The 18,152-nt window shown below is 41.6% G+C and overlaps 1 protein-coding gene across 1 annotated transcript in view; it reads left to right on the forward strand.

The window, feature by feature from the left end:
- Window positions 1-18,152, forward strand: part of LOC126194818 (sodium-coupled monocarboxylate transporter 1-like) — a 201,534-nt gene that overhangs the window by 67,247 nt on the left and 116,135 nt on the right. The window contains exons 4-6 of the mRNA XM_049933145.1: window positions 4,656-4,721; window positions 6,414-6,465; window positions 16,610-16,677. Of these exons, the coding sequence (XP_049789102.1) occupies window positions 4,656-4,721; window positions 6,414-6,465; window positions 16,610-16,677 (186 nt within the window). The remainder of the gene's footprint in view (window positions 1-4,655; window positions 4,722-6,413; window positions 6,466-16,609; window positions 16,678-18,152) is intronic.

Raw genomic sequence — 18,152 nt, forward strand, 5'->3', positions numbered from 1 at the left:
AATGAACGTTAGAAATAATACTGAAGATTTGTTGAAAATGAAGCAGGCAGTATGGGCTAACTTCTTGCACAGACTGTCAACTGATGAAAAACCAGTACACTACCTTTGCCCTCCTGGAACTGGTACATGGTGCAATTACCGCAATGCCCAGTGCTCAAACAGTCATACAGCCATAAACATTACTTCCCAGCAGCAGTCATGGATTCATAAAACTTATTTGTAGAGACCTGACAAATCCTGAATTACTGAATAAGTGTCTGCATGGTTAGACTCAAAATCCCAATGAATCGTTCAATAATCTTATATGAACTCGCTTACCAAAAAAGTTTCTGTTGGAATGAAGGCACTAAAGTGGGGGGTCAGTGATGCTGTTATTGCTTTTAATGATGGCAACATTGGTAGGGTGAAAGTGATACAGCATATGAGAATTAATTCTGGTGTAAACTGAATTAGAGAACTTGAACCGATGGACAAGGTTCGCACAGATAAAGCAGAGTATGCAGCACAGTTGGCCACTAAGGAGTCCAGAAAGAAGACAAGACGTAAAAACTTGGAAAAAGATCAAGAGGATGATATACAGTATGATACAGGGTGCTTCTGAGTGACTAAAAATAAAAAATTAAGCATACATTAAGTGAGTTACAGTCTTTTGAAACTTAAGAAGCCGTTTCTGAAAATTTACATTTTCTGTTGCATTTTTCCCTAAATCTCAGAAACCACTTCGAGTAGAGTATTCAGATTTTCAGGGAGTAATAACATACATATCTTCAGTCTACTGAACTAAAGGAAGAACGTAATGTATTTTGCATGCTATCACTTGCCAAAATCTCATATCGATATCTCGAACAGTTTAGGATATGTGAAGAATGCTTTGAAAAATTTAATTCTCGTATGCATTTGGTCATCAGTGAACATACTACAAAAATTCCATTTTATTGACAGTGGAGACGGATAGAGACCTCCTCCCAAGCCGAAACAAAAATTCATTGTTCATAATTTCAGGTAACATTATTGGGAAACAGCAATCCGTCAGTTAAGTAAAATTAGTTAAAAGCATTTTCGATCACACAGTCATTTGACCGGTTCCGGCCACTATTACGTAGAAGGCCATCTTCAGGTAATACACCACCCCGCTATGCTGACCCGACCTGTTCCACGTGTCATCAGTGTCAATCAGATGCAACGTTATGTGAAGATGGCCTACTACTAAAGGCTAAAACTGGTCATATTTGTAGCAAATTACCCTGCTATCACGATTATTTTTAACTAATTTATCTTAGCTATATTTCGTTCGCTGCAACATATGGTATAATATGCACCAAACGCAAAATCGTATCGACCTCCATTTTTCATTGCAAATTTCTATAATATTACGCAAAGTCACACTAAAACGCGAATATCACATTAGATATTACCATTATCGAAATTTTGGTCACTTCACCAAGAAGATGACATATGAAGCTAACAGGAATGTCATGTTAATTTTTTTTTTTTTTTTTTTTTTTTTTTTTTTTTTTTTTTTGCCAATTAGTTTCTACAAAATCGTTTGAAAAAGATTGAAGGGCGTGCGCCTCGATTCTGTCAGTACAGCGCATTGCCAACCGGCGCGTCGAAAGTGGGCAAGGAATGTCTCGTTCATTCTTTCCCGCAGGGAGGCGTGGGGCTACGTCAGTCAGCGTCGTCAGCCGGCTGCCATTGTGTGCTGCCTCATTAGATAATAAGGGGATATTTTCCGAGCTGCGTCAGACCACCATTGACTGGGTGTGCAGGTAGCTCTCTTTCCTTCTTTGCGCTCTCTTATGTTGTAGTCCAGTAGGCTGCCAGTGTGGTTTTCGTAACTGAACAAGTAGAATGTTGTTGTGAATGAGCTATCAAGTACTGCGCGCCGTGTTCACCACAGAGACTGTTTAGAAATTTGTTTCCATTTAAAAATTCTAAAGCTTGTAAAAGGGCAATTTAAAATTATTCATATGGGTGATTATTTCTTAATTTGTGCAAAATCTCCTTTCTTAATACTTCTAGGAATAATATAAAATTTGTGACAGAATTTTATAATTTGTGGCCTATTTCGCATGCTTCCTGTGTTGTTAACATTTCATTATTGTTTCGATGTCAAACAATTTGTGGATTCATTAGTGTAAGTTCTACTCCCAACTTCTTTGCCCTGAAACTATAAGATTCGCCGTAGTATTTTTGTAACGAATAGTTCTTTATAACTATTAAACTCTCATTTATTTAAAATTAAGTTGTGCAGCTGATTGAGGACGTTCTTGCCTGTACCCTTGGTTTGCGATTGTATTCTTATTTTGTTGGCATCTTTCCCTGTTTTACTACCGGCATTCTTTAGAAAATATCAACGCCACTTATATGTTCCAACGTTATCCTTCCGTTCCATAAATTTTTTCATCATTATTGGGCTTTACAAGCCATGAAGACTATTCGCTGGTAAATAAATGATACTAAACCACACTTCCCTGCTCTCGCAAGTAATTCTGCAGTCCTCCACTGTATAGTAAGGTCACAGGGAAAGATGGTCCAGACACCAATTATGACAAGAGGTGGCTGGATGTGGTCGGTTGTTCTCTGCCAAAGAGGGTACACCTGCAGTAACAGATGGTTCCGGTGAGATTACAGAAACCTTCCTTACTGCTGTTTCTTTAGAATCATGGGACTTGGGAACAGCAAATAACACTGGTGAGCAAGGTGGATACAGCCTCCAGTATGACAGCTTGTGGCTGCTGATCATGTGACCCACTGCTGCTGCTACTGCATTGCTAGAAGCTCTTATACCCCAATCGAATTATGAGTGGCACGGCAACGGTAGAGTAGTGTAGAGGTAGCTACATCACACTCCAGTACCTCAGAGCATGCAAGTCCTCTGTTGACACCGTAGAGGAGGCAGGGATTATTTGTGTTGTACTTCCAAAAAGGCTGGTAGGTATGGCGGCGTTATCAGCACGTTGCTGACTGTCCTAGAATGGGCGTCAGCCCCAGTTATCCAATGATGATGAGCTGGATCAGTAAATCAGTAAGGTTTAAATCCTGCTGCTACAGCTAACTTCACAGCAGTGGCTGCGTATGTGCATCACGCCAAATGATCTGGATCAGAGGCAATGAACAGCTGTTGTAACTGAGATTGCATCAGGCTGTAGCACTTCCTGGCAACCGGACTGGTGTCAGCCCGTGTGGTCTGGCGACACTGGTGGCTGAGTGCATCAACCTCAGTCCGAAAACAAGATAACCAGGGTTCCGTGACAATGCCTAAAGGAAAGCACGTTTAAAATATATCTGCAGTGCACCAATGTTAATCATGTCAGCAAGCCGTCATCAGCTGACCGCAGTTAACTCTGTGTATTATACTGGAAGGCACTCTGGAGATGCAGAGCTGTTAATAGAGATATAAATTTGCACACGGCCGCCTATATGCATAAGTTTTATAGACAATCGCTGGTGAGTGACGTCATTGTCACATCCTCGAACTTCTGTCAACAAGCAGAAGTGTGGTTACATCTCTATTCTAGTCCATTTTTCATGTTTGACAAAATGAAAAACAAAAGAACACTAAATTTTTGAGATAGGAGATGGATGCACTTCTCGAATTGGTCGGTGCTTATGCATGAGCTTTTTAAAATACAAGAACTGATGGTTGTAGTACAAAAGGAGAAATGTACAGAGTCTTGTGTTGGTTATTGTTTCTAAATACATAAACTGTATGGTAATTAACACATCTAATTGTCATTTTTATTAAAAGTGTGCGTCTTCTTATTTCTAAACACGTATTTCTCACAAAAATACATTTTACAGTGCAAACAAAAATCCCTAATTACCGACTTTTAAAAAAAACATTGTTAATAAAGCTCGTGTGGGTAAAGAAACTACAAACTAATTTTTTTATCTTTTTGCATTTTATGCTTCATGTAAATGCTCATACAACATGCAACTTTGTTCAGAAATTGGTGTCCACCTGCAAATGAACCAACACTCCCCATGCAATGAGCGAGTGCCCTGCCACACAGCCAAGCTACTTGTCGAAAAGAATTCTACTTGATTGTAGTATATAATGCTTGGTAGAAAACATAGAAGTCGGTTTTCTCATGAATTTTTTAAGTTCCACCGACTGCTTTGGGAGAGGTATTTTTGTGATTCGAACTTCAGTATATATATATATATATATATATATATATATATATATATATATATATATATATATATATATATATATATATATATATATATATATAAGGGGTAGGGATGGATTTGAAAAAGAAGCGTACCCGCCGCAAGTACGACTTTATTCATCCAGTATTTCAGACTGAAAGCACTTACTAACTTGTAGTAAACTTAACGAATATTTTTTTCTCTCGCTGAGAGCTTCTACAAAATGATGAAAGAAAAAAGATAGGTTTATTGGTTTAGAGGGATTCCACAGCTATTTTTATGTTTCATGATTTTATTCAACTGCACTCACTTATTAATTTAGGCCATACAGTGACTGGATATTCTTAAAACTGCAGAAAATTATGAGAAAATCATTATGCACCAGGCCACTTAATGGACGGTACAGTCGTCAAAATAATAATTTCGTTCAAATCTGTAGAATTCCAGGGGAAAGTCAGCATCACAATACTTTAATGAGTTCTTCTTTCTTTCCACAGTACTTGGAAATGAGATTCGGCAAAAGCGTGAGAATTCTGGGCTCTTTCTTCTTCATAATTGGTGTGGTAAGTAATAGTTTTGTAAATTGATCTTATGTACCTTAGCATGATGACAGTCTAGTGTGTGACTGTGTTTCATTTGAAATGTGAGGAAAAGGGAAGGGCTAAGGATTTTCTTTCCTAGCAAATTATGTTGTTTCGCGTTAACTGTGTATGTTGTCTTATCTATAAGAGCAGAAGGGGGAAGGTGCGTTCTTAAGGACAGTGAAACAAGAAATTCTTCGCATATCCATGTAATTTCAAGCTTTTCTTAGAAAAGTTATTGAATGTATGAGTTCCTAAAAAAACAATGACGTATGTAGAACACCTAATATAAAGGAGTGTCTACATTACAAGAATAAGAAATGGAACATCTGATAACCCTATGGATATTGAATTCTTCATTTTCACTTCAAGTTTGGTTGGCATGGGTATGCTGGCATGGGTATGCTGGCGTTGACATTCCTCTCCAGGGGCAAGCTGGGCCACAACTGTTGTAACTGATCCTTGATGTCCTTGATATTCACAGTGAAGCCATGACCTTGATGCCACTGAATGCAGTCCATGAGGGTGTTGCATTTAAGTCAAATTTTCATAGAACTTAGTAGTATGAGCTCGCTTATTAGTATGACCTGGCCTGGCCTGGATGGATACACTGAGTTGGTTTGGAAGTATGTCGTAAAAAAGGTATGTCACAGATTCCAGCTTCCTCATGTGTCACTTCCTATGCAACAGTATCGTAATGCCATTTTTCCACAGGACAACGCTTCGTCACACATGCCATGTGCCTCTATGAACTGTTTGCATGATGTTCTGGAACTTCCATGGCCAGCAAGATCCATAACCCGTCCCCAGTAGGACATTTGTGGGACCAGCTCAGACATGGTCTTCCCACCGTGAATATCAGGGACATCAAGGATCAATTACAACAGTTCGCCCCATGAGAGGCCACAAGAGTGGAATACTGTTACATGAGAGGCGACACATGAGGGTGCAGGATGTCTGTGACACACCCCTGTGCTTCAGAATTCCCTCAGTACGAACCATGACCTGAAGTCATACCTAGTGACTCCAGCGATGGTGGTCTGGCTTAGTGCTTAACCCTGATTGATTGCTGGAGAGGGTGTGACACGATTCGTTGGCACTCCATGCTTGCTGACCACCCTACCACTAACAACTCAGCCATTTGTGTTGCAGTGTTTGTGGCAGCCTACGCTTGGGGTAGTCTGGCTGCTGCAAGACTACGATCAGTGGTATGGGACGATAGAGAGTTTTGAGGCTGTTCATAACTTGTTCTTGTACATCAGGCACAATGTTAAGGGGATACGATGCGATGGTGTACATTACAGCGATTCTCCATTCTGTTGGTTGGGTGGTCTACCAAAAACTTGAAGATGGGTATGCTGGCGTTGACATTCCAGTTCAGTTCAACAAAGGATACTGCTACAGTGAATGCTCCACGAATCTTTATACTGCATGATTCAACCTGCAAGCCAAATGGAGATCTACAACAAGGTCCTTTTCAGATTCACTCAGGTGCCGATAACACAATCTTAATCGAGTACATGGTGCATATGTAGATCATGGGGGAACTTGCAAGACCTTTGTCTTAGTATCTTCAATGGAACACTAATGCGCAATGCCCAAGTTCCAAATATTTCTTTGTATCTTGAATGTTTCATCTAAAAATGTCTGTGTGTTGCATTGTCTCTGTTTCAGATATGCTGGATTCCCCTGGTCATTTTCATGCCTGCCATAGCTTTAAACCAAGGTGAGAATTACCTGTTCATTTATGCTCCAGTTCTTTTTCTATAAAGAGAAAAGTATAATGAACATGCTCAATTCGACAAAACTTTATGATGGAAATTATAATTTTATTAATGTAATTAAGTCCTAGGTATCCTACAATTATCCATAACTATATTCAGACTGCACATTTTGAAAAAGAATTAATTATGTATGAGATTTGCAACAGATGTCCTAAACACATGATATATCTGCCTAATATAATTTATTATCTAATACAGACAATCGAGGAGTAGCAAGTGATACAGTCAGTGATGCATTTAGTAGCACATTTTGAGCCACGTTAAGCCCTGTTTTTCTGACAAAGACCAATAATTATGTCCTTGTTAAGATTGAAGGATTTAGTGTACTAACGTTCGTTTGTCTACAGATTCTCGACGAAGTTCATGGCTGCTTGCACGAAATTTACTCAGAATCGTACACCTTCTTTATGTAAACGGTTTTATAGGCTAAATTTAGTTATGAATATTACGTGACGAATTAGAGGTCGGAATACTCGTCAATACTACAGCCAGAGCGGAAAAATGTGATTCGCAAATTCGCTCAGAGTGGTCTACTTGTAAGTCACTTGTAAATGTAACAGTGACATGAAAATGATATACAGTATTTGGCGGAAAATATGGAGTTTCTGATCACCTACAACGTCATGAATCGTTCACATGCTTTCGAAGACCCAAATACATTTCATGAAAATGATCCTTCGCAGCGAGATGACAAAACTGAAACATTGCTGATAGAATAATAACTTGAAACTGTTTGACAGCCTGCAAAATAATATCAAAGACTCCGGTATTTTCATATTTTTAATTTGATGAGACCATATTAAAGTCTTCGTTCCCACTCACACATAGGACAGGATTTTACACATGCAAAACTTTTTGCCTTACAATTTAATTAAATAATAATGGTGATGCTCACACATTGAAGATGTCATAACTCAAATCCGAATATCTGTAGTGAAGCGTACATGTTGAATAAAGTGTATGCACGCTGTAGTTTGCAACTATTTTACGTTTTTCCATATAGTTCAACAATTTTCACTCTGACGAAGAGAAGGCTCAGGATGGTGGCTCGATACCGAAGAACGGCCTGAATAATGGTGGTGTACAACCTTGTAGTTTAGCGGAGATAAATTTACACCGCCAAGACAACTGTGTATGTGTGATGATAGACTGGTACGCTTGGCTGTCTTCTGTTCGTTACAAGACATGTAAAATTTTTATTTTTCTGTCTTCTTTGACGTCAAAATGTGTCGTTGTTGAAATGGTCTTCACTCTGAAGATTGTTTTGATGCAGCTCTTTCAATGTTACCCCATCTCGTGTAAGTCTCTTCATCTCCGAATAACTACTACAACGTACATTCTTCTGACCCAGCATGCTGTATTCATCTCTTGGTTTACACTTACCACTTTTATCACTAAATGATAATTAATCGAAACTCAGCTGCCGACAGGTGTCGTTGATAGACCTCAGTTGGGACAGCTGAAAATGTGTGCCCCGACCGGGACTCGAACCCGGGGGTCTCTTGCTTACATAGCAGACGCTCTATCCATCCGAGCCACCGAGGACACATATGAACAGCGTGACTGCAGGGACTTATCCCTTGCACCCTTCCCGTGAGACCACATTCCCAACAGCCCACAATCTACATACGTAATGTTCCTAATAGATATTGGAGAAGTTGCACGGCCATCAATGGTTTCTGTTCTTTCGAGAACAGTTACTATCTTCATATATACACTCCTGGAAATTGAAATAAGAACACCGTGAATTCATTGTCCCAGGAAGGGGAAACTTTATTGACACATTCCTGGGGTCAGATACATCACATGATCACACTGACAGAACCACAGGCACATAGACACAGGCAACAGAGCATGCACAATGTCGGCACTTGTACAGTGTATATCCACCTTTCGCAGCAATGCAGGCTGCTATTCTCCCATGGAGACGATCGTAGAGATGCTGGATGTAGTCCTGTGGAACGGCTTGCCATGCCATTTCCACCTGGCGCCTCAGTTGGACCAGCGTTCGTGCTGGACGTGCAGACCGCGTGAGACGACGCTTCATCCAGTCCCAAACATGCTCAATGGGGGACAGATCTGGAGATCTTGCTGGCCAGGGTAGTTGACTTACACCTTCTAGAGCACGTTGGGTGGCACGGGATACATGCGGACGTGCATTGTCCTGTTGGAACAGCAAGTTCCCTTGCCGGTCTAGGAATGGTAGAACGATGGGTTCGATGACGGTTTGGATGTACCGTGCACTATTCAGTGTCCCCTCGACGATCACCAGTGGTGTACGGCCAGTGTAGGAGATCGCTCCCCACACCATGATGCCGGGTGTTGGCCCTGTGTGCCTCGGTCGTATGCAGTCCTGATTGTGGCGCTCACCTGCACGGCGCCAAACACGCATACGACCATCATTGGCACCAAGGCAGAAGCGACTCTCATCGCTGAAGACGACACGTCTCCATTCGTCCCTCCATTCACGCCTGTCGCGACACCACTGGAGGCGGGCTGCACGATGTTGGGGCGTGAGCGGAAGACGGCCTAACGGTGTGCGGGACCGTAGCCCAGCTTCATGGAGACGGTTGCGAATGGTCCTCGCCGATACCCCAGGAGCAACAGTGTCCCTAATTTGCTGGGAAGTGGCGGTGCGGTCCCCTACGGCACTGCGTAGGATCCTACGGTCTTGGCGTGCATCCGTGCGTCGCTGCGGTCCGGTCCCAGGTCGACGGGCACGTGCACCTTCCGCCGACCACTGGCGACAACATCGATGTACTGTGGAGACCTCACGCCCCACGTGTTGAGCAATTCGGCGGTACGTCCACCCGGCCTCCCGCATGCCCACTATACGCCCTCGCTCAAAGTCCGTCAACTGCACATACGGTTCACGTCCACGCTGTCGCGGCATGCTACCAGTGTTAAAGACTGCGATGGAGCTCCGTATGCCACGGCAAACTGGCTGACACTGACGGCGGCGGTGCACAAATGCTGCGCAGCTAGCGCCATTCGACGGCCAACACCGCGGTTCCTGGTGTGTCCGCTGTGCCGTGCGTGTGATCATTGCTTGTACAGCCCTCTCGCAGTGTCCGGAGCAAGTATGGTGGGTCTGACACACCGGTGTCAATGTGTTCTTTTTTCCATTTCCAGGAGTGTACATAAAGGCTACCTGGCCATTGACCTTCGTCTGTGCGAATGCGGACATGTTGCCCGAACTCTTACGGGAGTCGTCACCTTAGTTGGCGCGAGTAATGAGTGGATGGGCAAATATCTATTGGGAACAGTACGTATGTAGATTGTGGACAGTTGGGAATGTGGGTCTCACGGGAAGCGTGCAAGGGATAAGTCCCTGCAGTCGCGCTATTCGTCTGTGCCGTCGGTTGCTCAGCTGGATAGAGCGTCTGCCTTGTAAGCAGGAGATTCCGGGTTCGCGTCCCAGTCGGGACACACATTTTCAGCTGTCCCCATTGATGTAGATCAACAACACCTTTCGGCAGATGAGGGTTTAGATAAAGTATCATTTATTCTAGAGTAGCTGCACGGTCATCAATGGTTTCTGTTCCTTCGAGAACAGTTACTATCGTTACTATCACTTCCCTACAGTACTAAACTGGTGATCAATTGACGTCTCAGAATGTGTCCTTGCAATCGATCCATTCTTTTTGTCAAACTGTGTCACAAATTTATTATCTGTCAAGTTCCGTTCCGTACTTCCTCGTTAGTTGCACGACCTTCGCATCTAATCTTCAGCGTTCTTCTGTGGCACCACAATCAAAAAGGTTCTATTCTCTTCTTGCCTGAACTGTCTCACTTCCAGACCGACCTACACTCCAGACAAATACCTTCAAAAAAGACTTCCTAACGCTTAAATCTATATTCGATGTTAACTAATTTCTCTTCTTCAGAAACGCTTTTCTTGTCATTCCCAATCTACATTTTACACCCTCTGTACTTCAGCCCAAATAGCAAAACATATCTACTACTTAAAGGTTATCTTTCCTAGTCGAATGACCTTAACATCGGCTGTTGTAATTCGACTTAATTCCATTATCCTTGTTTCGCTTTTGTTGATCCTCACCTTACATAGTCTTTTGAAGACACAGTCCATTCCGTTTAACTACTCTTCCAGGTCCTTTGCTGTCTCTGAGAGAATTACATTGTCACTGAAAACCTTCAAAATTTTTATTTTTTCCATAAATTTTAATTTCTTCAAAATTTTTTTCCTTGATTTCCTTTACTGCTTGCTCTATGTACAGATTTAATAACTTCCTTCTCAACCACTGCTTCTCTTTCATGCCCCTCGACTGTATAGTTTCTGTACAATTTGTAAATAGGATTTTGCTCTTTGTATTTTACCCTTGCCACCTTCAGAATTACAAAGGTTGTATTCAAGTTAACATTGTAAAAAGTTTTCTTGAAGTTTATAAATTCTATAAACGTGGGTTTGCCTTTGCTTAACCTATCAGATAAGGTAAGTTGCAGGGACAGTATTTCTTCATGTCTTCGAACACATCTCCAGAATCCAAACTGATCTTCCCCAAATTCAGCTTTTTACCAGTTTCTCCAGTCTTCTGTAAAGAATTCGGGTTAGTATTTTGTAAACATAATTTGTTAAACTGTTATTTCGGTAATATTCACACTTGTCAGCACCTGCCTACTTTGAAACGGCATTATTACATCCTTCTTGAAGCCTGAGGGTATTTCCCCTGACTCATACATCTTGCACGCCAGGCGAAATACTTCTGTCACAGTAGGCTCTTCCAAGAATATCAATAATTCTGACGGAATGTCGTCTACTCTAGTGGCCTTGTTTCGACTTAGGCCTTTCAGTGCTCTGTCAAATTCAATATAATTAAAACAGTTGCTCATTATAATGGATATAAACCCATCAAAAAACAACCCCACAACAAAATGCAGACAAAAACCATATATCCACTTCACAGCCGTCACTTCAAGCCAAATCAGTGTACCACAGAAGCCAAACCTAAATATGCTACTCTCCCACACATAGGCCCACTATCATACCAAATAGCAGACTTATTTAAAAAGAAAAATATCACAATCAGCTTTTCCACAAATAATAAATTATATCAAAAAGTAATCCATGATGTAAATACCACCAAGAGTCCCTACCATAAATCAGGAATATACGAACTCAAATGCGATACATGCCCAAAATTCTACATTGGACAGACAGGCAGAAGCTTTGAAATTAGATACAAAGAACACATTGATGCTTTAAGACTTGGAAACTTGAACAAATCTGCATTTGCAGCCCATATTGCTGAAGAAAACCATTCAGTGGGAAACATTGAGAACAACTGTCTTCCATTTTCCTGTTTCACTCAATCGTTGCCTAGTCCTCACTCTGACTCCATCCAAAGTCTCGTATTTCTCGTATTTCACGTAATCGTCTGTTCCCTTTGGGTAACTATCCAACCAACAGTCACAAAACACGTTACGATACACGTTTCATCATCACATAAGCTGAACGCTAAATACTTGCAGAAATAGGGCCAACACACTCCAAAACCGATGACGTTCAGCTGTGATATACTCGATGACTCAACAATAGCAATTTAATATCTGCTCACCAACGGCTACATTGTAAGACGCCAAAGAAGCGACCTCATTCTATGACTCACAAAGTGGGACAGTAATCTATTCTTCGCCCATAGGTAATTCTCCTCACTGACGTAACTGCTATTCCTATAGCCGTTACTATCTCAAATGGTTCAAATGGCTCTGAGTACTATGGGACTTAACTTCTGAGGTCATCAGTCCCCCTAGAACTTAGAACCACTTAAACCTAACTAAGGACATCACACACATCCATGCCCGAGGCAGGATTCGAACCTGCGATCGTAGCGGTCGCGCGGTTCCAGACTGTAGCGCCTAGAACCGCTCGGCCACTCCGGCCGGCTTGTTACTATCTCATCATTAACAATGGTATATTTACAATTACATTTACTTATTTATTTCACACACAACAACATTTAAGTATTTAACATATTAATGATGAACAAAAAGTCTTTAAAAAACTTGTAAAGTAAGTAGTTGATTATTTACAATCTTTGTCGCTACGTAGAGGCACGTTACCGTACCGTACATTCGCAGCTTATCACCTTTCGTTAATGCTTACTATAGTCGCTAAATGGTTTAAGCGTCTACAAAACTAACAGTCGTACTAACGTCTGAATCAAGACAGAACCTCGAGCTACTGATACGTATAGCCAACACAACGAAAAGAAATTTGACCTTTAAGAACTTATGTAACGGTTAACACGAGCATCGTTAAATCCCTTCCCCCACCCTCCTTCACGCTGCACCTCCCGACAAGTCAAGCGCCCAAAGACAGTTAATTGTGCTTGCAGAGCAACTGACAAATTGCTGATTCCAATCATGCTACAAGGACAGAACAAGTGACACTGCCAGAGCTCCTGGCTGTTTCGTAAGTGTAGTGTGTTATATACAGGGTGTTGCAAAAAGGTATGGCCAAACTTTCAGGAAACATTCCTCACACACAAATAAAGAAAAGATGTTATGTGGACATGTGTCCAGAAACGCTTAATTTCCATGTTAGAGCTCATTTTAGTTTCGTCAATATGTACTGTACTTCCTCGATTCACCGCCATGATTTCATACGGGATACTCTACCTGTGCTGCTAGAACATGTGCCTTTACAAGTACGACACAACATGTGGTTCATGCACGATGGCGCTCCTGCACATTTCAGTCGAAGTGTTCGTACGCTTCTCAACAACAGATTCGGTGACCGATGGATTGGTAGAGGCGGACCAATTCCATGGCCTCCACGCTCTCCTGACCTCAACCCTCTTGACTTTCATTTATGGGGGCATTTGAAAGCTCTTGTCTACGCAACCCCGGTACCAAATGTAGAGACTCAATACCCATTCTCTCACAATTCGGCTCTGAATTGAACTTTTGGGAACGGGCGCTGATAACCTCGCTGTTGTGCGCCCTAAAACACTAATAATCATCATCATCATCTTCGTGCTCGTATTGTGGACGGCTGTGACACAATACGCCATTCTCCAGGGCTGCATCAGCGCATCAGGGATTCCATGCGACGGAGGGTGGATGCATGTATCCTCGCTAACGGAGGACATTTTGAACATTTCCTGTAACAAAAAAGTCACGCTGGTATGGCTGGTACGTTCTTTTGCTGTTTCCATTCCATGATTAATGTGATTTGAAGAGAAGTAATGAAATGAGCTCTAACATGGAAAGTAAGCGTTTCCGGACACATGTCCACATAACATATTTTCTTTCTTTGTGTGTGATGAATGTTTCCTGAAAGTTTGCCCGTACCTTTTTGTAACACCCTGTATAATAAATATTCCACATCCAATATGGCCAGGATGAGGATTCACCGCTTCTCAAAATCATGAAATGCAGTGAAGATGATAAACTGTGAATGCCTAATGTTAGGAAAGCGATCGTGGTAGACACGATAGTGCGACTCTTGCGTTGTTCCTTCCCTCACCTTGATATGTAATCGTCTTAGTGAGCAGAAAGAATTCGTAATCCATGATAGATTCAAACAATAGCGGCTGTAAAGCACAATAAAGTCTTAGAAGCAGAACAACAACGAACCTCGAATTGGCTATTCCGTAACTTGTAAATAAGAATTCGAAATAATAAGTATATTAAAAAAATCCTCTCCTCGTAAAGTTTGTCAGTGACGGCTTAATAAACAGTGTAGAAACGATCAGGGCATCACTGTAGTCACATTGGAGGATATACCCTTATGTGTATAATATACTAGCTTTGTAGTTTCTCTTTTTCTTTCTAAACAGGTACACATACATGAAGCTGGCCCATTTACATATAAAAAATAAATGACAGACAATGATTTTTAGGATTAATTTACCTAGCTTTCCCCCTGCAGCGTTGTCCACTTACACATTTGTCACATATATGTAAAACAAACGTATATTTTACACATATTTAGCATATCTCACATACATTTGTACATATGTTTCATCCCAAACGAACTTCGCTCTGCAGTTAGATATAAATTCTGGGGAAACTTACACTGAAGTGACAAACATCATAGGATGCCTCCTAATGTCATGTTGGACTTCCTTTTGAGCAGTGTAGTGCAGCGACTAGACGTGACATAAACTCAACAAGTCGCTGAAAGTCCCGGCAGAAATATTGAGCCATGCTGCCTATACAGCTGGCCACAATTGGGAAAGTATTGCCGGTGGAGTACAGGATGCAGGAACTGACATCTCGATTATGTCCCATAAATGTTCGGTGGGTGGCGAAATCATAGCCACGGACTGTCCAGAATGTTCTCCAAACTAATCGTGAACGATTGAGGCCAGGTGACATGGCGTATTGTCATCCACAAGAATTTAATCGTTGTTTGGGAACATGAAGTCCATGAACGGCTTCCCATGGTTTTCAAGTAGACCATTTCTAGTCAACGATCGGTTCAGTTGGACACACAGTCCACACCATTAAGGAACCACCACCAGCCCCCACAACACGGTCCATGGCTTCATGGGGTTTGCTTCGCATTCAAATGCTACCATCAGCTCTTTTTTATCAACTGAAATCGTGACTCATCTGACCAGGCCACGGTTTACCAGTCGTCTGTGGTCCAACCGATGCGGTCGCGAGCCCAGAAGTGCCGCTGCAGGCGATGTCATATTGTTCACAAAGGCACTCACGTCGGTCCTCTGCTGCCATAGCTCGACAAACTTTTGACACTGTGGATCACTAAATGTTGAATTCTCCAACAATTTCCGAAGTGCAAAGTCTCATGCGTCTAGCTCCAGCTACCATTCCGCGTTCAAAGTCTGATAATTCCCGTCGTGCGACCACAAACGCGTCAGAAATATTTTCACATGAATCACCCGAGTACAAATGATAGCTCCACCAACGCGCTCTCCTTTTATACTTCGTGTACGCGATACTACCACCATCTGTATATGTGTATATAGCTATATCATGACTTTTGTCACCTCAATGTTTAATTGTGCCAGTAATTGATGGTCGTTTCGTGAATAACTATCGCTGGCATCCGTCTAATTCTCCGCTGTTTTACACCATGCGACTCTAGAGAGAACGTTAAATATATCTGTGGTGTTGAGCCATGTGGCATGATCTTTCGCCCCGAAACATGGTGGTAAAATTAATGGTTCCTTACACGCCACTCCTTCTACCCTCACCCCAGCTCTAGCATTACTAGAGGTACTTTAATCCCACTGTACTTTTATCCATGTATGTGCAAAGTTTGGTGGAAGTTACTGAGTTATCCCACACCCTCAGCCTTAGGGTTGTTAGGCAGCATAATTGCCACAGTAAATTTTTGCAGTTAGCAAGTGATGTATGTGCAAATGATGGTAGAAATTGCTTCAGCCGTGGCAGAGATATGCTGATATGTCACTAATCTTTGCAACCCGCCCCCCACCTACCTACAAATGTGGGTTGAAATGTCATCCTGACTGTCAGCAGGAAGTCTAGCGACACTGAGAACTATGGTTTCATACCAGTATTGGTATTTATGGAATACTTTTAAGTGTCACATCTTGCGGTTGGGGTATATTATCCACTCATTATCTTTATAAAAATAATTATACAAATAATAAGTCATGTATATAAATAATTTGACTGACATTGATGTAGACATTCCTGAGTTAAGCTTATATGTCACGCCCCTTTTCGCCCTTGTCCCTATGAATGGTACGGGGTTCTTACTCCCTTCGAAATCTCCGCGGTCTTATGCGCAAGGACTCACCAACATTTCATCATAATCGGATGAATGGCATCAGAACACACAGAAGACGAACAAACAAACACTCATTTTTATATATAAGATTATTTTCGCATATGCTGTGTTCCTCAGTGAACCGGTTCCAACTAGACCGCGTCTTACGAGAATGTTCTCCTGCGTTCGCTTGCTGATATGTAAACCATACTTTACATATCATCCACAACTATTCCTTCTAAAGAGACTAGAAAAGTGCTTCCTGTCCTCAGTTTTGACTGTATATGTTGAATTTTGTCATCAGTAAATAATAGCTTGTGATGTTTCCATTTGGTTAATTTGTCTTCATTATTTCTTTCCAGTTACTGGCGTGAACTTGCACATCATATCCCCTGTGGTGTGCATTGTGTGCATCTTCTACACATGTGTGGTGAGCTATATTGTCCTTTCAGTCGATACTGAATTGAATGCATTTTAGAAAAGCATCTTCATAAGACATCTTTCATTTTTGACTTAACACAATTTATTTTGTTACTAATATAAAGTAAGTTATTGTGTACAGCGTAGATACGATTTTCATTCGTAAGGCCGCATAAGCGATCTTACCATAACTGTACATGAGGATTAAATCTATGTAGGGATGAGACTTGGGCTCAACACAGTAGTGAAAGAATTCTCCACTCTAGGAAATGAGGTCATATAAGATGTCTGAAAGAAGGAGAGTACCAGAAGTAGAATTAAACGGGCCAAGAAAGCATTCTTGAATGAAAAGGTCTTTGGTATTAGATGTGGAAAAATTTAAGAAGTTCTAAAGAGCTCACGTTTGAGTCAGCATTGTGTGGAAGTGAAACTTGGACTATCGGAAATCCGAATGAAGCAAAAAATCTAGAAGCGTTTGAAATGAAGTGCTATCGCCAGTGGTTTGTTGGCTCGGAGCTAGCGACTTATAGCTTTCTTGATGTGTTCCAACAAGTGCCTGTCAGACCAATTTGGTGGCCTAGATATTAAGGTGAGTTCACTACCATGCTGCACAATCACCGAAGCACGATTCTGGCCTTGTGGTATGGACTATTGCCCTTGTGGAAGGTGACATTGTCATCAGGGAAGACATCAACCATGAGGGAATGATGATTCGTAATAATGTTCACATACTTCACAGCTGTTAAAGTGCCCTCGATTACAGCGACAGGTCTTATGGACCAACTGCAAGCCGATTTTGACTTAAAATATAAATGTTATGCTCACTGTGCCTTATTGCTGTTCCTACACAGATTTATCTATTTATCTTCCTGATGTATTCCTTTTCACAAGTCTTTTAATCCATGATCCTCTTTTGCAATCCTTGGTTGCTGTACTTAATAAAATCCTTTTCAATTTTCCCAAGGTTATTGCTTCCTCTACCTTCAACTCGGTGTCGATGTCGGCAGTTGAACAGAAACCCGCCAAGGACGTTCAGTTTTAAGTCAATCATAGCTTACTTCTACACTTATTTAGATTTTTCTACTAATAAGTCATTTTTAGCCAGCTTCCAAGGCTCTTGTTGAATCCCTTACTACATCAGACGTTATATTTTTCGGAGGGTATCCCTTCGGATCGAGATGTTGACATGTCACACATATCCATCGAGCCTTCTCCCCTTAAAAAAAGGAAAATCCTTAATACTCACACAACTAGAGGGCAAGCGTTCTCTTGATGCGCAGGTCATTCTCACAAAAAGCCTCCCTTTCACATCAAAATTTCTCTCGACATCGACAAATTGAGGCTCCAAGCGTTCCCTTGAGGCTGGTCACATAAATATACACGACGCAGAATCACACACACACACACACACACTCAACATATATATATTTGACAACTTCACTATCGCCCTACAAAACAAAGCCACCGTCTCAAACAAACCTCATC

Source organism: Schistocerca nitens, chromosome 7 (assembly GCF_023898315.1).
Source record: "Schistocerca nitens isolate TAMUIC-IGC-003100 chromosome 7, iqSchNite1.1, whole genome shotgun sequence".
NCBI lineage: Eukaryota > Metazoa > Arthropoda > Insecta > Orthoptera > Acrididae > Schistocerca > Schistocerca nitens.